The 22,884-nt window shown below is 44.1% G+C and overlaps 2 protein-coding genes across 5 annotated transcripts in view; both read right to left on the minus strand.

The window, feature by feature from the left end:
- Positions 1–22,884, minus strand: part of rpn1 (ribophorin I) — a 164,489-nt gene that overhangs the window by 127,032 nt on the left and 14,573 nt on the right. The window lies entirely within an intron of this gene.
- Positions 9,542–22,327, minus strand: gata2a (GATA binding protein 2a). Of its 4 annotated transcripts, XM_072382693.1 has the most exons (7): positions 21,979–22,327; positions 20,626–20,742; positions 17,775–18,185; positions 16,427–17,002; positions 13,600–13,757; positions 11,464–11,589; positions 9,542–10,789 (listed from the first exon to the last, which is right to left on the minus strand). In XM_072382693.1, the coding sequence occupies exons 3-7, from the start codon at positions 18,001–18,003 to the stop codon at positions 10,490–10,492; spliced, it is 1,389 nt and encodes a 462-aa protein (XP_072238794.1). In that variant the 5' UTR covers positions 18,004–18,185; positions 20,626–20,742; positions 21,979–22,327; the 3' UTR covers positions 9,542–10,489. The 4 variants fall into 4 exon arrangements, with proteins under 4 accessions (XP_072238794.1, XP_072238793.1, XP_072238795.1 ...); XM_072382692.1 differs by lacking the exon at positions 20,626–20,742; XM_072382694.1 differs by lacking the exons at positions 20,626–20,742; positions 21,979–22,327 and adding an exon at positions 18,426–18,543 and having other exon boundaries at positions 13,600–13,745.

Consider the following 22,884-nt stretch of genomic DNA (forward strand, 5'->3'; position numbering starts at 1 on the left):
CTCTGTGTGTCTCTTGTTCTTCCTCTCGTCCTCTTTCTCTCTCAATCTCTCCTTTTCCCTCAAGTAATGATTTGATGTCGCTAATGGCTTCCTAAATTTTGTAGAAAGGGCAGAACCAGCACTGTCTAGAGTTTCAGACGCTGGAGGTCTGCCAGACGAGGAGGGAAAGTGAGGAGGGGGAGAGTCGAGGGAGTCTAAGCTGGGTTGGATTCTCTAGGTAAGGAGGTTGGATAATGAGTGTAAGGATCAACAGGAGGTTATTCTCATAATGGCCTTGTTTCAAAAATATTAATATTTCCTGTTGTTCTGACATCTATTCATTAAAAAATGGAGAAATCCCCCTAATAAATCAAAGCACTGAAAGGCTGGAACTGTCTTCGTTCTTAGAAATATTGAAGGCGAGTAAGTCGTCAAGGACACACTGTAAATACTTTGGAAACACTAGCATAAATTAACTTGTTGCATTAAATAAGCAGATGATTATTTCTAGATTTGTAAAGGCTGTAACAGCAAAAAATTCAGATTTTGCCTCAAGGTGTCTCTGGCCACTGCTGACAAACACACATGAACGCACAGCCTCGATGCTGCCAGTAGAATAGATTCTATTGTCGGCGTGTTCTACTCTTCATTCAACTCAACCCACATGAAAGAAGTCAATGGAAGGGGGAATGACGAATGAATGTGTTGGTGCTTGTAGTTTACATCTGCTGACGTGTGTGCGTGCGCGCCCGTGCGTGCACGCACATGGCAGCGTGTTTGTGTGTGTTTGCTTGTTTGTCACATGATGTCCTGTGGCGTTCACTAACTAACCGTACAGGCGCCAGTAGATGGTGAGGGTGGGGGGGCTGGGGTGAGAGACGGGCCTGAGAAGACGCAGTACAGGGAAAGAGGAGCATTGGAGCCGTGGAGGGGGGCACTCTGGCTGACTGCTGTCACATGATGGGCATATAATGAAGCCAAACTACATTCAAACTGTTGAATAACTGTGCAAATGACTCATGACCTGACTTAGCATTGTATAAACATGTGGCCTCTCTTCAGTCGTCTGAATAAACGAGAGGTTATACTTCTGTCAGCGCTAAGAACAGAGTAAATCCATGTAAACTTCACAGCTTTCCACCTTGTAAAAATCTGAAGCATGCTGAAGACCTTGCACACAGGTTTTGGACTTGCTGAAGTTCTCACTGTCCTTTGATACTGTGTCTGTGTGAGCACTTGGATCTACTGCCAATTTTCTGTACAGGGCCTGTGAGGTATGATGTTGGTATTAAAAAATACCAGAACATTTCACCACTATCAAATTAAAAACAAAATATAATGCCAAGGCAATATTTGTTTAAAAAAAAAAGGCCCAACAGGCTTGTCTCAAATCCAGAGTCAGAGGACAAAGGATGGACAAGAGCAATGTGCAAAACAAACAGCCAGAAAGAGCCACAGTGTCTATGGGACTCTTAATCACAGAAGCTTAATAACGCTGTCATATCTAATACTCACATTCCATTAATCACACAGCCTGTATGTGTGACTCGGGGTTGCATTTTGGATGGCACTGGGGAAGTGTGTGTGAGACTGCATGCGACTGAGGTGGTTGTGTTTACCCAGTGCATAAGCAGTGGTTGGCCGCAGGCCTGGTACGCCTGGCCATGATGGGCCACTGTGAAATGTGCCTGACAGAGGCAGCCCGTTGCCCTCTCCGCTGTAATTGTATGCTTGTGTTTAAGTGTGTGTAGACAATTGCCTCTGTGCATGAATGTTGCTGCTTGCATGTGGAGTTTATACTGTAGTTCCCACTAACTTTACTGTGTGGTTGCCATTTAGACATTGCTTCTAAGATAGATGTACAGACCTGTCTTTGTGTCAGTGTGCAGAGAGAAACCACTCATCTTCTTTGTGTTCCTTTCATCAGACCAGATAGACTATTTTTAATGCTGGGAGGAACAGCTGACACGAAGCTAATAGTTTATTAGTTGCAAAGGAAATATAGACAGTGACAGAAAAGTGGGAAAAGAAAAATGAGTCCGTGAAAACTGCCATTCTGGCTTGTTCAGCAGACCCCTCTCCACTTGTCTGTCGTCTAGTTTTTTTTCCCCATCTTTTCATTCTTGAGCTCTTGATCACTTCTCTTTCCCCTCTTCACTGCATTCCGCACAGTTTTGTCATCCTGCCAAGGAAACGAATCAGAGAGCCCCCTCCTAGCCACCACACTTTTCCTTTGTCTCATTCTTCTTCGTACTGCTCGTAGTTTGGGGCTGCACACCACTGGATCAGTACATTTCCCTGTCACAGGGGGTGGGGGGGGGGCAGCCTATGATGTCACACCAGAAGCAAGGGCTGTTGGGTAGTGACCGAAATTTAAACTAGCTGTTGTCCAGCAAGCATTTACGTTGTCTGAAAGCGTTTTGTTAAACGCTCATTCTTCCCTTTAAGGAAAGTGCTTCTCTTGTTTGGAGAAAGTGTCTCCTGTTTCAAGAAGTGAGTCCAGTCCTTTTAAAGAGTTTCAAAGTGGCTCCCGGATTCCCTGTTTTTCTTCTCCATTAATTTTATGTGTCTGTACGTACCGGTTATCATACTCCAGAGCTTGTTCTTTGCACCAATAATTGAATGAAGCTGTTTGCAGCTGTGACTTTTAATTAATTTCCATGCATTGTTTGCTTTTTTTCAAGATGATCTCCAGTGAACCATGGCAGTAGTGAAATGTTTTAATCAGACGGGTAAATGGAATAATTCTATCAGTCAATTTGGTCTTGTCTTTATTTTACATGGGTGATTAACCATGTTACCAATTGTTGAACTGGCATGGTGGATTAGCTGGATTATATGCTCTGTATTTGTGTGTGTGTGGTGCCAATTGATGATGATTTGGCAAGCTAAATGTCAATCAGCCGCCTAAACATAGCAAAGAGAAAGAGACTTGACTTGAAAGGAGCAGAAGAAGTGAATTATACCTGCCTGTGTGACTGCTGGCTTCTTTGACTGCTTGACCCAGCAGGGGGAACAGTACATAAGATGACTTTGATGTCTTTTTTTTTTGTCAGAGAACCCCAGTATGATGGTGAAACCTTCTCATTTTCACCTATGTTCTTTGCAGCCTTTAGCATTGTGTGAGAAGCTCAACACATTGCTCTGCTGTCTCTTTCCCAGCTCCTTTGAGTCCTGATAGCCCTCACATCGGCTCTCGTACCCGCACAGTTGGAGGTTCAGCTAGTCCCTGCAGCTGATGAAGCTGATGCAAAACCGCTCTGACGACAAGAGGACAGGGCCTTATCTGTCATTTTGGCCATGTCGTTATGATGGAGTGATGACAATCTGCTCTTGGCTAGGAAGGTATGAGTGCAAAAATGTACACCCGTGCGCAGACATGTTTGCACAGTGAGTGATCAGGTGTGCTACAATATCCACATGCATGACAACCATAAATACAAGCACTCATAATATTGCGCATCCTTGACTGGATATGTTTGTGTCGAACAGCTTCGCAACCAGGGAGTCGACACTGACAAGCAAATGATCACGGTCATGCAGAAACCGCAGGGAAGTGAGTTTATGTCAGTAGCCCGTTTTTTTGACTCATCGTGCTCACGCCGCGGTGTCTTTCTTTCCGACAAATATGACAGATGCATATCAAGATGTGCAGCCTGCTCAGGGGAGATAAGGACCGGTTAGGTGCTGGGGTTGCAACATCCCACTGAGCCAATGAGTGAGCACAACGCCTTTTTCATACCGATCCTCAACTGATAGGCCTGCAGTACGTGAGTGAGCGTGTGCGTGTGTGATGCCTCTGATAATTTCTGTCTCCACTGAATTCTGGCATCTGCTGTGTTGTGATGGCACGCCTGCACACATGTCCTTTTCCGAAATTTGAAGTAAAGCAGAAGTTGAATAAAGAGAGACAGTTGAAGAGAGGGTTGACTGTGTGGACTGTGTTAAGGTTCTCGAGGTAATAGATGCTACAGAATACAGTGATACTGATGCTACTTACCATAAGCTCAAATTACAGTTGGATGCCCTTGCAGAACCAGTCTAGCTGGAGTTTAATTCTTAAACGTTAGGTAATGAAAATCTCATTACTTTTCTTTTTAGTGTTTTTTTATGTGTTTGTTTAGACATATTGAGCTGTTTTAAAATGAAGCATATTGCATTTCACTTTGTGCTCCCTCTTCTTATAATCGGCCTGTGTCTGAATTTGTGTTTGTGTCTGCATTTCTGCATTAACTCACCAAGTAAACATAACAATAGACACAACAAAATGTCATCCTGAAAGTAAACAGAGAAAAATGTTGATCTAGGAATGCCCTCACCTCGTGTGGTGTTTCTGCATGAGTGACGTGATGAGCAAAGTTGAAATGAGGCCTAGCCGACTGGCTCCTGTGAGGGTAGTTGTAATGTAAACAAAAAACCTAGAGTCATTAGAACACCTCAGTCCATAAGGAGAAGCTATGCTTTGTTTTTAACTTGATCCATGAGAATGAATAAAATTAGTTCAGGATAGCTCTGTCACTTAATCCTCCTCGCAAGCAGCTTCCGTTAGTTTACAATACCATGCACAACAGCTTGGGAGTTTGAGTAAGGTTCATCAGGTCTCCGTGGGCCTCTACTGCCAACCCATTCTCTGTCTGGTCATCATTCCCTTTGGGAGTGTCCAGAGGATCCATCCAGGGGAGGGCAACTGAGTCCTATCCTCTCACTCTTGGCTGTTGTCCAAGATGCCCTTGACACCCCCGCGCACGCCTGTCTCCTGTTACCTCACAGTAAAAAGCAAAGGGGAGTGGGGCAGGGGCTGGGAATGCTGGGCGACATTATATGGGCGTGGAAAAGGATGGCAGATCCGGACGCCCACTCCCGGGAGCCCTCCTAGGTATTAGTACAGTACTTGCTCCCCAGTTTGTCAATGGGAACCTCCACATGAATGGGCTCATTTGTTCTCAGACAGTGGGGATGAATTTGTCTGTCGGAGCAGGTAAGCAGGAGGGCCTAAGCACAGCAGAACATGGCTTGAATGAGACTTGAACACTACCTGTCCCAGGTGGGCATACTGAATGTTCCCCATCCCAGGTGGGAGGAGACTGACCCAATTTTCAGGTTGAGTCGAGGGAGGGGTGCTCTGCATGTCCACACCCTCTCACACACTTGAAAGTTGTTGCAAAGAATGTATGAAAATCTCAAAAAGAAAAATCCAGAGACATTAGCACAGCAGCAGCCTTCCCAGCACTAGACTGAAGCAACTGAATACCAATTTACAGAGAGGGTAATCAAATGAGATTACAACATTAACAACCACAAAAACCCTGTCAGTCCATGCACAACTCATGAGCTTTTGTTATTGGAGCACTTTACTCAGAAGCCTTTGAAGACCACAAACTATGGCAATTAAGTGTTCCTCCAGCCATGTATGAAGGTTTTTGTTTTCTGTCCCCTTTTCAGTTTCATAGTTTCACTTTAAGGCATCCAAATTACTGATGCGAGTGAGAAATTCCACAGGGTTAAACATACTTTTGACTTTCCATTTTCTTCAGTATTTACATTTGTTTAAAGTTTTATCATTATATGGCAACATTTTCAGCATATGACACATTTAAATATACAAGACACAAAAAAATGTTTCACCATAAGTAGGCCAGATGATATTTTGTATTCTCAACGTTAGCACTGAGTGTGACAGCACCTCCCAGCACAGTTTTTGAGGAAAAACGTTCAGTAATCCTTATAAGTCAACAAATGATAATTAGACTTAGGTGCTTAGCAGTAGGTGTTCTTATTGTTAACAGGAAGATACCCTCCAGGATGAAACCTTTCACAGAATTACACTTAAATACTGTATCCCTTGTAAACAATCTGTTTTTACTGTCTCTGTTGTACCTCTATTGTCTTAATTGGTCCTAATAGTACTACATAACTACTTCCTGTTTGAATTTCTTGCTTCTCGGTTTTCATTTTTTTATACTACTTACAGAGGTCATGTCCTCAGTCAATCTTGTTATGCAGCTGTAACTAGCAAGTAGCCTTTCAACAGTGGTCTTGGGGTGGAAAAAACAAAGATTAAATGGCAATTAGGGTCACGGAGAAGCCGAAAATTACGCAAGATGAAAACACTTTCAAACTAACATTCGTCATATAGAGAGATCTTCTGTGAGATTTGGCATTTTGGCAGGTCAGAATACGGTCGCTTCCTGTCAGCATAGACCATCACTGATTATCTGCTGTCAGCTCTGTATCTCTCTGAGTGACAGTTATTTCTGTAAGAGCTCTGCCGATCACATCATCGCTATGTGGCATGGTTGATTAATCTTAAATGTGTTAGAGTTATTCAAGTGTCAAATGGTTGTATGTCTGGAGACATTTCCATGAATAGTGTGCGCCAGGTGTTTTACTGAATGTACCCTCCTTTTTCCTGTGATGCTCTGTGAAAGGGGTGTTTCTATGAATTTCTCTTGATCCGTGAAAAGAGGAAGTTTGTGTGTGGGTCTCATCACAGCAGAAACACTATGACTGGGTAACTATTGAAATTGTAACTTTTATAGGTATAGTTTCTGCTTCATCATGGTAAAGCTCAAGTTCTCTTTTTGCTCCAGGTCACAAAGTACATTTCTTACTTTATGGAAACTTAAGGCATGGATAGTGCATGCCCCGCACTTTTATCATCTAAATTCTGCCCTGTCTTGCAAGCTTAATATCCTTCTAGGGGTCTGAGGAAGGAGGGATGCTTTTCTAGCAAGGCCCAGGCAAAGGTCAATCCCCCCCACTGCAGCACACAAACTATGAGACCTGCATTTGAACTGAGCTGCACTTCCTTTCATCTTCTACGTCTCATTCTCTCTAACTCAACTTTGTGAGAGGATGGTCGGGATACCTTTTGATTCCGCTAATTCAATTTGATGTAAAAACAAATACACTGGGGAAGTGGGAGACAAGAAATGAGTGGGAGTTGTAGGGGGTGAAGAGATAGATAGTTACATGGAGCACAGAGAGGGAATGTGTGGTGGTGAGCAAGGTTGGCGAGTACAAACAGAGGGGAGAAAGAAAAGGAGGTAGGGAGTTGGGATGAGTTGAAACATCCAGTTCCAGGTTGAAGTCATAAACCTCTCGGTGCTCTGATCTAGGTGGCCACCATGTTCACCCCGCCGACGCATCCGAGATCTCTCCTCTTCATCTCTTCTATGGAATGCCACTCTGATAGTGAAGATAAGTAACTTCCTATTTTATGGCTTTTTTGTGTCACATAATTCAGGATGTGAGTTAGGAGGGGATGTCTCGCTCAGTGTAACTGTTGGTTTAGAGAGGCCTGGTAAGTAAAAAGTTTACAAATCCCTCACTTTAACAGAAACTGCATGAATTTAATGGGGTAGGAAATGGAGCAACAGTGGCATATGCTGACTATTAAAGACATGAACCCAAAGTGTGCTTGTTACGTCTGGCTTCTCACAAATAACAGAACATTTTTGAGAAAAGGTTAATAGAAATGGTAGGATTTAAACAAACCTACCTCCAAAGAAGAGGGCAGATGGAAATATTGAAAATAAGTCAACATGTTCTTATTAACGACTGTGACTCTGTTTGTTGCAGCCATGTGTGACATCACCTATACCACCACCACCTTCTGACTTCACTGTGCTGCTTATTTAATTTGTGCCACATTCTCTATGAAATGACATGTCAGAGGTTTCACTTTGTATTTGCTTGACAGTTGGATTGACATCAGGCCACTGAACCGATGTGTAGCCCTAAGTCCTCTGTGGTCACACACCATACCAACTTTGCATGTATCTTCACTTGCATGTTCATGTCTGTGTATGTGATCTGGGAGTCACTGGCCTGGCTGACTGCTGTATTATTTTTGGGAGGGCTGCTCCTTCCCTCTGGAGGGCCTCATTGAAGAGTGCTTGCTCTCTGCATCTCCCCCTCTCAGGCTCTGGGAGCCTGGCCAAGCTGTGCTTAGCAGGCTCGCTGGCTGCAGCAGCGCACAACAAACTGGAGTCGTGGCCTGTGCTCGGCCCAGCTCCCACAACTCTGCACTGCACACAGATGGCTAGACGGCTCACTGGCAGCCGTGTGTACTGTTACATTTTCACTGGTGTTTAGCAAGTGGATCAAGAGGATCCCACCTCCTCAGATGGTCAGATGCAGTCCTCCAGTCCTGCATCCATGTTGGCACAAAAAAATCGGCGTCAGGGTTTCCGCACTGTAGCATTCGCTAGGTGTCACGGGAAACAAAACATTTAACGATACAAATCCCTGAGTAAGTATTATTTACACATTAAACTGCTCAAACCTCTGGGAAACCTCAGCAGATGTGATGAGGATGGAGGGTTCAGAAAGGGGTAGCTGTCTGTTTTTAGCTTGTGCCGTGGGTGTGTGAGGGCATGCTGAACTCAGCGATGATGACCTAAAATTGGCCTTAATCGAGCAGACTCATTAGTGGCTAGCCGTGTTCAAAGTTTCTTCAGAACCCCCCACCACCCCCACCCCCTCTTCTTTTTTTTTTCTTACTGTAATCGTCCAAATGGGAGGCAGAGACAGAATGACCAACAAAGAAAGAAGGAGAGTGAAAGACAAACAGAATAAATGGGCGCTCAGAGAGAGGGAGCGAAAAAAATAAACAAAGAGAAAGAAAAAGAGGGCGAGATGAGGGAGAAACAGAGTCGACGCCTGCTTCCTGGCAGCCTCAGCTGCGAGCACATCTGTGTGTGAAGGGTTTGAGCAGACCCCCATGTGTTTGCTCAGGTCGCCTGATTGCCTTTCCTTCCTCTTCTCTCTCCCACTAAAGACCCACTGTCCTTCCTCTCACTCCAGTCATCACAGCCAAGAGCGGGAAGGCTACTCCGACTGATGATGGGAGCGAGAGTGGCTCGACATAACTGCACTCATGACTCGGTATTTTTCACGTCCGAATTTATAAAGAATGTAGCAGTTAAGAGATTTTTAAAAAAGAAGCTTGCATGGATTATTTCCTAAAATGTGGGTGTGAATTGGGATTTATGCTTGTGTGTGCACAAGCATGCGGGTGTGTGCATATGCATGACTGTGTGTGACTCCGGAGCCCTTCGCTGGAGCCTGCTGTCTGGGCACAATGGTCCACCCTGGGGCCTTAGCTCCACAAAGAGGCCTTCTCTTAACAACAAGCCATCACAGATAGAGGAGGAGCCTGACCAAAGCATTACCACGCTTTAGGGATCACAGAGCTTTCCTTGATGCATCTGATATCATTTATGATATTAATGACCAGGCACTCTTCATGGGACAGAGAGTTGAGGGCGATTTCTGTATGTGCAGTACCATGCCAACATTTTGGACAGTTTAACATTTATCTAACCCCAGACAGACAACCAGAATCATGAAGAAATATCTCTAGTGGCAAGAAGAGCGCAGAGTCCTGCAACATACCAAGCTCAGGTGTACCCAGGAGAATTTTTAAAGGCGATGGTTATCGCCCAAATATTTTTTTATTTGTTTATTAGTTAGTTTGTTTTGTTTCACTGCTTCTGGAAATCTGCATTCTGATAAATAAAGCATATTTTTATATACAATAAGAGTGACAGAAACAGACTTCAGTTCAGTATTAAACTTTATTTCCTTTTCTTTGTAAGATGGAAAAATGATAAAAATGTACAGCTCAGGGACTTTTCATCTAAGACAGGTCAGTGTTTTCTTTACATAATAACCATGAAATTAAAATCTTATGTTTCTATGTGTGTGTCTGATGAAAGCTTAAAGAGTGAAAATAAATTATCGTAGCAATAATTATAACATCAAATATAACAACAATAATAGCAATTAAGCTTTTATAAACACTCTATTTACTGTGTTGTTGTTTTTTTTTTTGTTTTGTTTTTTTTCTCCATAAAACTCTGTTATCAAAAACAGGTGAACATTGTGGTTGTGTACAATCCAGCATGTGAAGAGAGCACTGGTTTCTTTGTACTGTTTGTCTGACTGGTTTGCAACAGAGGAGCACGGGTTGTGTAGCCATCCCGTGTTCAGGCAGAACGAAAACTTCCAGCACTGAGGAGTCCCTCTGTCTGTCCGTAGCAGTTGTGGGTGACAGCCTGGGGATGGAGGGTGCATGTATCTCAGTATATAACGATATGGTCATGAGGTGAAAACAGCGGTTCTTTTAAGACCTCTCTTGAGTCTCCTGTTACAGGGTCAGAGAGAGGTGGGTACCAAAGTGACTCAGTAAAAATAAGCAAAAAAGAATGACAAGCATCTCCATTCACTCCTTTCCTGTTAGCCCCAGTCACCCGGGGACTAGCAAACCCCTCATCACATTAGCTCTTCACAAAGTCCGCTAAAGTCCAGCTCTCTGCAGCGTCCCATCAGTGAGGCCAGGCATGACGCGACCCTCAGTTATTCAGTCCAACTGAAAGTCTCTTCCCTCCAACCACTGGACATGACACAAGTCCGCTCAGCTTTCAAAGTGATGTGGAAGCCATTTAGTGTTTATGGCGATGTGATGGCCCCTACAGACGTAAGGGTTTGTGGGTTTGAAGGGGCCTCAGTGAGGCTCAGCCCAGACTGGCGAGCGATTGGAGTGGTGGGGGTGACCGAATGAAGGGTGAATGGGCGTGGGAGTGGGCAGCATGTGTCCTGAGTGGCCAAACGGGGGAAGGTGACCCATGTGGGTCATGTGGCTGGTAAGGCCGGGTCCGGCGCCAAAGGGAGAGGCCTTGTCCTGCATGCACTTGGACAGCTCGTCAAAGCCGTCCCCTGCTCGTTTGTTCCTCTTGGATTTGCTGGACATCTTGCGGTTGCGTGTCTGGATGCCTTCTTTCTTCATGGTCAAGGGTCTGTTGACCTGCAGAGGAGCAGCGCATTAGCTCAAGGCATGCCAGACAAAAGCTGCACTGACATGTGCATGTGAATGGTACATTATAGTAGTTAAAACTTGTTTACTGGCTAATAGATGAAAATGTCAACAGAAATATTTCACATGTTGCACTGCCGATACTCATCTACATGCTTTTCTGTCATGGTCGTCCAGTAGGCTGTTATAAATTACACCAGCATGCAACAAACGTTAAAAATAAGGAGCAGCTGTTTTGCATATCTAATAGATGCATTATGAGGCGAGTCAGGGGCGTTTTTTTAGCTTTTGTCTAATTGTCTAAACCAAACAGAACCGTCCTGGTCAATACGAATTCATGGGGATGAGGCCAGGCTGGGTTTGAAAGGAGCAGCCTCAGACAAATCCTCATCAGTGTAACCGACGCCGTTACACTGAATGACAGTCCCACCCGGCTGCCTCTCCGGGGAGTAACGCCCCCCATTGAAACAACGACGGATTAATAAAAAAAGACGACCGGTGGGTTCTGCTCGACAGGGTGAGCAGGCTTTGCTTCCACACGCTCTGTTTCTCTGCTCCTAAATCGATACGTGCTGTCCGCCCACTTAACCAGTTAAGGACCCCTCCCGTTCACCATCACCCCAAACCCCACAGCGTTTGTGTGCGTGTGTGTGTCAGCTACTTACATTATGCAGTTTAAAGTAAAGGCCGCAGGCGTTACACACCGGGTCTCCGTTCCCGTTGCGCCTCCACAGGGTGGTGGTGGTGGTCTGGCAGTTTGCACAACAGGTGCCTGCACGTCTAGCAGCGGACTGAAGGAACAAGAAAAAGTAGACATCGTGAATATTGACCCCAATACATGTCATGTCAATATCACCGTTTTAGAGGCACCTCTTTGAAGATCATTTTGTGCGTGTATCACATCGACGGAACCGCTGAAACTGCATTCGAACTTGCTTGTGACAGGATCAAAATCAGTGCGCCTTTAAGGCTTTCTTCTCTTCTTATTATTATTATTATTAATAAATGGCGACTTAGATTTTAGCTTTGATCACAAAATCATGTGCCGAAAACCACCAAAAACAGCGACGCCCAGACTCCAAAAATTACACAGCTCCGCCATTAAATCAACCGCGTGTATCCTGACCGCTATATAATCAAATTTAGTAAATCATCTCAACAAATGTGGAGACATTCTTTACATAGCCAGTTGTTTGTCAAGCTCCTTTTGTGGTAATTGCCTTAATCCAATGCATATAAATAAATATACTGTTATTAGGTTGTTATAATTGAGGCATGGTGTGTATCCTGAGCGAGTAAAACTGCTCTCATAAGTGGGATAAGACCCGATGTGCTCGACATTGTGCCCCTGCGTCCATTACAGATCAATTCTTCACACATAATAAGAAACATTAGTTTTACATCCAGGAACCCTCCGTTCTCTGGTTTTTTAGTTGTTTTTATATATGCAACATCCGGGTCCCCGCTTCTAATTAATCTCAGGTGCACTATTTACAATTGCCCTGTAGAACAACAAGAGCCTTTTTATAAGATGTTGATTTTAAAAAAAAGTATCGCGAGTGCGCATTAAGATTTGACCACAATCCACTGAGAATGACGAAGAGGAGGGGAACATAAATCCATTTATTTTCCAATGCCCGCCCCTTACGCTATGTCTCATCACATAAGCGGGTCCTCCAGTGTTGTGATAATCTCTTTACAGTATATGTCAGTCCGGCCACAGAGAATGCTGCGCGCTGGTTGAAGGCGGAAACAGCCGGGAGCCTGACTTCCTTATCTGGGTCGGCCAGATATCCGGATAGGAAACAACTGGATGCCCCTTTGAACACAACTCTGAAAAACACTTGAGCTGAAAATGCAAAAGCTTCGGCCACATGGGCCGACCCAGTGGAAAATATAGGCTAATGGACTTTTCACGTGGAGGAACGACGTGGAGGAGTTCAAGGAGCGACGCCACAAAATATATTAGTAAAGAGAGTAGATGGTTCCGAAAGTCCATGAGAAATAGCTGTAAAAATCGCCAAATAGCGGCCAGTCTCATGGCAGCTGCTGATATTAATGAGGAGCGTTTTTGCTCTGACTGCATCCAATCATAATTAGCGACGGTAAATGAAAAAGCTCCATTTCTAGGTGGTTACACCACCAACTTTATCAGCATCGTTTGATTTTTATAAAGCCATGATTAATGTTACTATTATTAGTATTATTGTTGTTACTATTTCTATTAGAACTGGTATTAGTAGTAGTACAAGGGAAAAAATATGTCAAAATAATAATAATAAAAAAAACCTATAGGAAATACTAAAAGAAAAAAAGGGAATGGTAAGCATATTTTATCATTAATATAGTCAGGAATAATAATAGTGTTTTATGCAGATGTGTCCTTCTGTTTCAGAGCACTTAGGTAGATAGAGAGATAAAGACATCGAGCCCAGCTTCAGAGTTGATGTCAGAGGTGTCTGAGCGGCTTTGAAACATGTTCTATACACCACCAGCATGCTTTGTGTCCTTGCTGCTTTTCATTTACTTGAGCATGGTGTTAACTGAAGCAGCCTGGGCATTGGTATCAGTAACAGTATCAGAAGTACCAGCAATAATGATAGCAGGAACAATGGCAATAGTAGCTGTATTGTAACGGGCCATGAAGGCGGATCATCGGGGGGTGAGAGGGACAAACAATTCCAGGAAGATCATAGGGAAAATATAACTTTCCTGGAATTGTGCTGCCGGCATCTGCTTTGTGCTCATATTTGGGTGCCTGCTCTCTGAGTAAAGCTACGTAGTGAAAAGTTAAAACTCACCAGTCTCCGTTTGGGCTTGATAAGGGGTCGGTTCTGGCCGTTCATCTTGTGGTACAGTCCGCAGGCGTTGCACAGGTAGTGGCCGGTGCCATCCCGCCGCCAGAGAGGGGTGGACGTGGCACCGCAGTTCACACATTCACGACCCTCTGCATATAGTTCAAGAGGGGGAGACAAGAAGAAATTTTATATAATTAAAAAATTCCACCACCATTCAGAGACAACACATAGCAGCTGCCCAGCGCTGTCAGGCAACTATACAATGCTGGGTGCCCCCAGATGGCCGTGTAATATGAAGTCAAAATCTGCCTCATGATATAGTGACAAAGTCCATATCAGTGTGCAGGTTTATTAAGCGTGCACGGCTGTCATGGACACAAACACCTCCATGTAAACCGATCTATAGCAGGGAGGCCAGGGACAGCCAGAACATGTCCAAAGGTGTCCAACAAGAAGAATGAGACACACCATCAAATTAGGGCTACATTATTCATCAGCTGAGTCGGCGCTCATGAGAGGAAACATACGTGGACGTTGGTGGGATTAAATGTGCCAACCTGTGTCGCAGGGTTTGATGAAAAGCTTGCATGCAACTAGGCTGCAGTAATGATACTGAGATGGCATTCACCCCAACACTATGTAGAGGAAGTTTGTATTGTTTCTAAATGGCAGCTGGATCAGAACTGCTCAGTCTTTTCTGAGTGAAGGAAAAATTAGATTTTTTTTTTAATTCACTCTCATGCACTTTTCTCTCTCATACAGGTTGGACTGACTTCAAAGAGCCTGTAGCTAAACCAACGATTCATTTAATTCAAGTATCCCTGTCTCCCTAGAGCATCATCTCATTATCCCTGTTATAATGCCAGCGACACCCAATGTCCCACCCTTGGTCTACAATGGAATCTGACCTGAGTAAAAAGCAAGGTTCCTTTTGAAATGCATCTCTGTGCCTTTTTTTTTTTTTTAATGTTCCTTCTCTTCCTCTTAAGTGTTTCGCAAGTCCAACAACCACTCTGAGGAGACTTCATTAAAGCTCAAAATATTCATCAGCAATGACTTACATGTTTTTTTTTTGTCTTATGCAATATTTAGTGTTGAAATAGGATGAAAAATAGGAAGGCAGAAAAGCTTTGTGCATAAGGTAAGCTGTACGGGGGAAGGAGTTCTGGTCTGAGGCTTGTTCAACAGGAAGCCACAGGACTGTAAGGTATGTGTGCTGACAGCTGAAATGTCATTGTGGCATTTTGTTCAACAATCAATCACCATTACTGGCATTGGGCTTCCACTTTACAGATAAGAAGCTTTTTAATGCCGCAGCAGATATGTTTGTGTTACTGAGTCAGAGAGAGTCTGGACAGCTCGTTTTAAATGTCACAGTGTAACATTTCTCCACCACAACAGCTCATATTCACTCAGATTAACAGGCACTGAGCATTTCCCAGGTGTATTTAAGATCTGGGTAACAATGGGTGTCAATGTTGATAACTGCACATCTACATTTGGAACAAGCTTGTTAACAGTCTGCGGTGTCTGCTGTTGTTATATTTTTTGTCCATTAATGCAAAGGACCACAGCTGGAACAATGCAGGGAAATTACTAACTCATTACCAGACAGACTTTTTTTTTTTTTACTCAAATTGGCTACCCATTAGTGTCCAGGAAAAAAAGTCTTAACTATTCCTCTAAATATCCCTTCCAGCACACCAGGATAATGAATCAGGTGCAAATCCAGACAGTCAAAGAAATGTTTGCTTCATTATAAGCAATTTTACCGAGCAAAAGGAAACCCAGCTATGTTCATCTTTAACCAGGGTTACTCAACACGCTGCAAGAAAATGCCTTCTCATCCTTCCAGAGAAGCGAGTCCGCAGTAGACTTGCTCAGCTCCACTTCATGTCTGTGCACTGGGCCAAGGCCATGCTTAAAAATACAAACAGCAGGGCTCTGTCGCCTGTGCTTTGTTAGTACTGCGGAGAGCGGTGGGCGGGGTGGAGGTCGTGATTTGTTCACTTGGAGGTATACAGGATATGGCAGGAGCCAGGGCGTCGTGACTCCTTTATTTTCTAAGCGCAATAAAGGGCAGATTTGAAAGAAAACAAGCCTGTGGCACGAATAGGCAGCAGTTTGTGGTAACAATTCAGCGTTCACGTGAAGGAGGCGCTGCAAAATGGTGTCCAAGCGTCGTGAGTTTCTATTGGGTTTAATTTTTGTTCGTAATATCTCGTGGTGATTTTTTTTTAAAGATACCCTTAAATCAATTAGTATTGTAATTGGGGCTAATCCCACTTAATTTAGCCTTAAATTATCCTGATTAGATTGATGGCTTTCATCCTGAAGGAGATTGCTCTGTTAAGTGACCCCGTTAAAAGTTGCATAATATGAGATGGGCCAGAGATAAAACTTTCCAGGTTAAAGTAGGAGAAGTGTCTACGTATATATATATATATATATATATATATATATATATATATATATATATATATATATATATATATATAAAATGCTTCAAAAGTGCTATATTGATCGGGAATCTGATTCTTGTAAGACCCAGCCTTCTAAATTCCTTTTTTTAAGTGAATGTCCTCCTGGCGCCACACACACACACACACACACACACACTCACACACTCAACTCAGCATGTTTGACAATAAGTTACACTGCTAATTTTTTTTTAAATGATAATGAAAACATATATCCATTGATAATCGATGGGGTAACGTACACGGTGCAATGCTTCACCGCTCAGCTGAATAAAGCATATCCACTGAATTAGGCCTTATCAATTTGATCTGCCATCTGATTAAGGCGGAGAAGCACACGTGAGACTCACCTGAGCTCGACCTGGCTTTGCTTTTGCATTTGGGGGTAAAGCTGGAGGAAGACCCGCCGAGCAAGCTGCCGGGGTGGAAGAGACTGCCGCTGTACTCGTGGGGTGTGGGCAGAGAGTAGGTCGGGTAGGTCGGGATGGGGTGATGCGTGGCCTGGGCCTGGCTGTTCATCGAAGCCAGGCCGCTGCGGAGCGGACTGCAGCTCTCCATTTTCATGCCGTCCGTCAGCGACCCCGGGTACTTGATCGACTCCTTTTCGTCCATCCTGGCCGAGGTGGAGGTGGGAGAGGTAGGGCCGGGATCCGGGGACACGTCTTTTGGAGGGGTGGGAGGGAAGCTGTAGAGATGCGGGCTGGAGTGGGAGGCCGGAGTGAGCGAAGACACAGAAGCTGTGCCGGTGCTGCTGCTGCAAGGGTAGCCGGTGCCAGCGTGGTGAAGGCCGGGTTTGCTGAAGTGACCGACCGCCCATGCGTTATGGTGGTGCGCAGCGGACAGGGCAGCTTTCCCTGGGTCAAGCCAACTAATACCGGGACTGTGGATGAGGTGCGGCCGGCACACTTGATTCCCAGTTAGGCGAGCTGAAAATCCACAATAATCTATTAATTCACTTTGTTATTATAGTGCATTTAACTCCACATGTAACCCAAATATTGCCAATCGTTTGCAAAGCTGAAAAAACGATCTTACCAGTTAGACGCCCGAAATTACTCAAATCCGACATTTAGTTCCAGATGTAGATGTAATATTCTGATAATAAATTTCAAATAGTCTCTTGATAACAATCGGTTAATTATCCAAAAAATAGTTTTCCTGAAATGACAATAGCCTCACACATTTCACCTATGTAAGAGTTAATACAGAGGCGCGCTGGCAACAGAAAACAGATAAAAGTAGCTCCCCGTCTGGGCAGTATCTTTTCATCCGAAGCAGCTCTCGGACTAAAGATTGTTATTAGTAAATTTGCGGTTTTTATTTTATATCCGGGAAGTGCCTCTCTCTCCCTCTAGAACCCCTGCCCAAACAGAGAGGGGTTAAGTGACATACTTCCCTTTCCTCTCGCTGTCATTTGCTAGAAATCCCTTTTATGTTGCTGAATTGGCCCAGAAAAGTCAGGAGGGACTTTTTTTTCTTTTAGAACAATTTGCTACAAAGCCCACAGTATTAACTTAAGGCGATTTTTTTCTTACAGAAAATGATCCACACAAATAAAATGCAAATCTTATTTTGTCCTATATCATATGGGTTACATAATTACAGGGTACAACTTTATATATATATATTTTTTTTTATTTTAACACATGTTACTCGTCACATGTCATACTGTGCATTATGAACTTGAGCGTATCTCACCGTGTGCTTGGCTGTATGTGACCCTTGCCCGAGAGTTGGTGTAGTACGGGTTCCCTTGTGAGTCCAAGTGGTTCAGAAACATGTCAACTTCGTCCTGGGGCAGCAAAGGCGCCATGGGCTCCATGTAGTTGTGGCTCAGACTGTGGTGGTGAGAGTCCGGGTGCTGGCCGTTCAGCACTGCGTGATGGTGCGCCATCCACCGAGACTGATCTGCCGCTGCGACCTCCATGGCTGAGTCGTCCCTCTCCTTTCCTCTGAATGCGTCTCTACTTAGGCAGCGTTTGCCTCCAAGTGGAAGTTCAGTCCTCCTTACAGTATATGTCCTTAGCTGTAAAAGTCTCGACTGTGTTTACTTGCTTCACAACTAGATTCCTTAAATAACACGTTGTCCTTCTCTCTCCTCAGTGATACCTGCAAAGAGACGAAGACATAATGTTAACCTATCCTTCCATGCAAACAAGAGGCACCCTTTATTTTTTTCTTCTTCTAAATCTTAAAGTATCAGATGACATGTCAAATGAACTTTGCATAATTTAGTGTCCTTGTGATCACAGGTTGAAAACAAAGTAAAGCGCACAGCCGCCTCCACGTCGATGCAAAATTGATCCCGTGTCGGCATTGAGAAAGAAACAAGATTTTTTCCGTTGATACCTGTTGCAGTTTTGATCAGCTGACGGCAAATGCAGCCTGGATGTGTAAAACCTCTTGATCCGCGCAGTGCTCAGGCTCATTAATGAGATGTGGCGCAGACTGATGCGACCGGCGCCAGTAAATTCCCATATCAAGCGACGTGGGGCGGAGCGTCGCTCTGGGCCAATGACATAGCACCCTGCTACAACTGGGCTCGCTGCATCCCAGCTCTCCCTCTTTCAATTTCAATTTCCCTGCACCGAAAAACTAAAAGACTTATCAATCAGCAGTGTAATTTCTCTGGGGTCTCTCTCTCTCGCTCTCTTTTATGAAGCACAAACGGAATGAACAATCTGCTCATGATAATCAGCTTTTTTGAGCGGCAAGTTATGAGCCTAAAGACAGACGTGTATCATGGAGGGGAATTCGGTTTGCTCAATGTACAGTATGGCTTATTATGACACTGAGTTTAAAAAAAAAAAAACTCAAAAACTTCATAACCACCTCACATGCATTGAAACACATCCCGAACATGTCGTTAAACCACAGTTCGATTATCTTTTATGGATTTGGGGCGATACTTTGAATTTGCACCCACTTGCAAAATGTTTTCCCTTTAATGACTAGGGCTGCTGAATTGGTCAAATGCTGCAACTGATAATAATTGTGTTGTTTTTTCTCATACTGATGTTATGTAAATAAACAGCTTTTCCAGCACCTTTAAAACCAACAGAGGAGGAGTCGATTTATGACCCCGAAATTGGCCCCATTGTTGTGAGCTCCTAATTGTCTTTAATTAGGAGCAGGACATTCCTCTTGTGAAAGCAGGGGGTTTGTCTCCGGGACAGAGCAGTTAAACACAGTTTGCATGCCAATGGCGCCGCGAAATCAGGGATGGGCCCACGGCCTCACCTGTGATAACCAGGGGGTCAAAGTGTCTCCTAACGACCCTCTTTAAAAAAAAAAAAAGACTTTCAGCAAATATAAGTATAGATCAAACAGAGGCACATGTGTCCACTATTTCATTTTAACATAAGAAATGCTGTGCTTGCGTAAAAGGGTCAGTAAACGCGTAGTTTTACTGTGCTTTCGCGCATTGACTTTGTGTCTATGCATGCGTGTGCGTGCGCGCCTTTGTGTGATTGACAAGGTATAATTGGATGGTTCTCGCAGGCTAGACTGTCAGCCACGCCGACGCCTAGACCTGACGTCACAGCATCACTGTGAGAGGTGGGGGTGGTCACGTGAAGCCTCAGATACCTGGGCGAATTCTCCAGGTAAAAATCCCCTCAGAACTCTGATGAAAAAGTGTAGGTCATTAGACCACATTCATTTTCTGATCTGATGTCATACCTGCTGTGAAAAATGTGTGTGCGTGTCAGTCATCAAACTTTAAATCACTGGCCTGTTGCCAGGGGCAGCGAGTTGATGAGCTCAGCCCTCTGATCTTGTCAGCCCTTAAAATCAACAAATGAGTGTGCCCAGCAGCAGCCGGCCGGCTACTGGAGGAACTGACATTCCAGTGACAACATGCTTAATTCAGCATTTTGTCCTTTCCACATACTACCATGCAATTCATATTTGATCAGTCATCAATAGTATTACTCCCAGCGATTAAATGCTGACACACATCTTTGAACCCCAAGCCACAATGACTCCCTCTGTCTGAGCCTGAATGAGCTGCCAGTGATGCTGTTGATCTTGTGGCTCATAGTGAAAGGACACTTTATATGCACACTGTAACATATCACTTAGCCAAGTGGTCAGCTTGTGTTGTCTGTGGTGCATTCTGGCTGCATTAAGTACTGGGCCTTGGAGAGAGGGTCAGGCTCAGGAGAGCTGCTGCAGCACGCCCATTGTTGTTTGCATGTTTGCCAAATGGATTACTCAGCAGGCTTTAGCTCTCTGTAATTTATACCTTCATTAATCCCATTTGTATCTGTGCTGGAACAAAAGATGGGAGAGTGTGACGGAGGTTTTGTGGTGGTGGTGGGGGGGGGGGGGGGGGGTGCTGCTGATTTCCCTCTGCCTTTCTCAAGGACACAGTATTGTTTCACCCAGGGATCCTAAACTGGAGAACACTATCCTTCTCACAACACCTCCTGAGCAGGGGTGAGAACAGTGTGCAACAACTGTATCGCTGTGCAGCCACAGTGGCTAATGAACAACAAGATTATCATTCCGATCCATGCTGTTATTAAATAGGATTGGCTTTATCTACCTGTTTGTTCCCATTGGGCACGGTCATCCATCATTATCCGGAGTGGAGGTGTGTGACTGCAGTGGCCGACTCTGTGTGTGTTTGGTGAAGGGGGGAGTGTGAAGAGCCACAGTGGGCCTTGTGAAGATAAGCAGAGCCAGAGAGAAGAGAATGACACAAACCAGCTGAAGCATTATTGTCCCCTTTACTCACGGCTAATTAGATCGAGCCAGGGCACTGGGGGGCTTTTTAGACACAAGCACCCAGACACAAGACCATATAACTGCTGAGAGAGGGGCCTGGACGGTGCTACAAGAGCAGCACTCACTGCCATTTAAGTAGTTTGAGCTCAAAATAATAACATTTTAGAGAAAGGGGCATGGACTGCACGCTTAACAAAAGGAGATTGTAGACCAGAAGACTGCCAGCTCTCTTTGGAGCTTGAAAAGTTCTGTATAATTCCATAACAGTTTGAACAGCTCCTCAACAATGCTGTTAAGTTCTTGTTGGGAAAAAAAAAGGAGTTTTTTTTTTTATTTTTTATCCTTCTCCTTTTTACAAACCTGTCTACAAAGCCTCACACACAATCAGCTTCCCCTTTAGTCTATTTCGATGCACACAAAGCGTCATGCAGACAGCGGCGCAGGTAATAGGTTGGCGTAAAAAAGGTGTATTCGCTCCAACCCCCGAATGCCTGTGGAGACCCCAGCCCGCCCCCGTCTCTGCTCCACCATTGTACCGATGTGATTGCTCTTTCTGTTCATGAAAAATGAGCGCTCCAGCCATTCTGCATTTTGAAGCGTGACAATTGAATACTTTTGTCGCTGCTAATATAAACCTGATGACACACTAAACCGCTGCACGATCGAGGGTTTATTCCAGGAGCAGAGCACCTTGCCCACGGCGACATGTGGCGGCTATAAAAACTGATTATTGGGATTTACATGACAGGCTGCATTCTTCGAAATTTTTAGAATCGCACATGAAAGACGCCTGTTATTATTCTTATTGAGATAAGGTGCGTTAATTAGCATATTACTACAGACTTCACTCGTTTTGTTTTTCGATCATTTTGGGGGGGGAAAGCAAAAAAGAATAAAAAAAAAAAAAAAAAAAGATATATCCAAACAAAACACAGCATCGTCATAATAGTGTAATAGTGATGGCTACTGGCCGACCAAATTAATTCATTAATGAGCCGTTTTTCACATCTAATCAGAATATGTATTGAATTAAATATTTAAGATACATTTATTAACAAATCACGCGCCTGATCCTTTCTGCGGTCGCTGCTGTTGTTGCCTTTTAGATCCCGAATGGCAACAATAGTTTCTAAATAAATGTTGAAAATGTCCAAAAAGACAATTCACTCACCACTCGCAGGTTACGTGAAACGTGTGGCAGCTCTTTAAAGTCAGAGAGAGTCCAGGGAAAGTGCGTCCATCCGATTCACTGCGCAGATGCGGACATTCTTTCTAAAGAAAAAATGATAAAGCTAAATAAACGAGCGATGCAGAGCAGTGTCCACGGGCTGTCGATGCTGGGTTCAATACGCGGTGGCCTCCGGTCGCTGCTCTCCTGTCGTCCGCGGGCAGAGAGCAGTGCGTCTCTGCGCTCAGCGTCTGCCTCCTCTCGCTCTGTACAAAGCTCTCTGAATATGAGCAAAAACTTCTGCGGCTGTATGAGAGGCAGCGGGCACACAGCAACGTAATGGCACGTCAGCCTGCAGCTTGTCTTCCGGGTCCCGGTGAAATACAGAAACTGGCAGCAGTACCAGTTCCCGGGAGGTGATCGACAGAGTTGGACTCATATATTTGTAGGTCAATACTCCCTTTGGGTTTCTGGGAACGTTGCTTATTGTGTGTGTGTATGATAGTGGTTCTGTATTTATTAATCAGAAATTTCTTTCACATGGAGGCAGTCAAATAAAAATAACCAAATTACTGTTTCATTGAGCAAATTGAGCAAGTATTTTGTAGAAGTTTCAGATCATTATAAACTTTAGTTTTTACATTTTCTTCTTCTTCATCATTTTTTTTTTTCTTTTTTTGGCTTCCTGTTGGTGGCAGAAAAAGTTGCCTTTTGAATAAAAAAAGTTGGGAAATGCGCCAACAGCAGCTATTGCTTACCCCGTAAACCACTCTTATAACATTTGTTTTGATCACAACTTCCCTTTTTTCCACCAGTTTTTGAGAACACTTAAATTTTGGGGAAGCCGGACAGCCTCTCTCCTAATTGACTTTGCCCCCCTCTGATTTTGCCTCATGACACTCGCCCGCT

This window comes from Leuresthes tenuis, unplaced genomic scaffold, assembly GCF_036924035.1.
Source record: "Leuresthes tenuis unplaced genomic scaffold, fLeuTen1.0.hap1 SCAF_3, whole genome shotgun sequence".
NCBI lineage: Eukaryota > Metazoa > Chordata > Actinopteri > Atheriniformes > Atherinopsidae > Leuresthes > Leuresthes tenuis.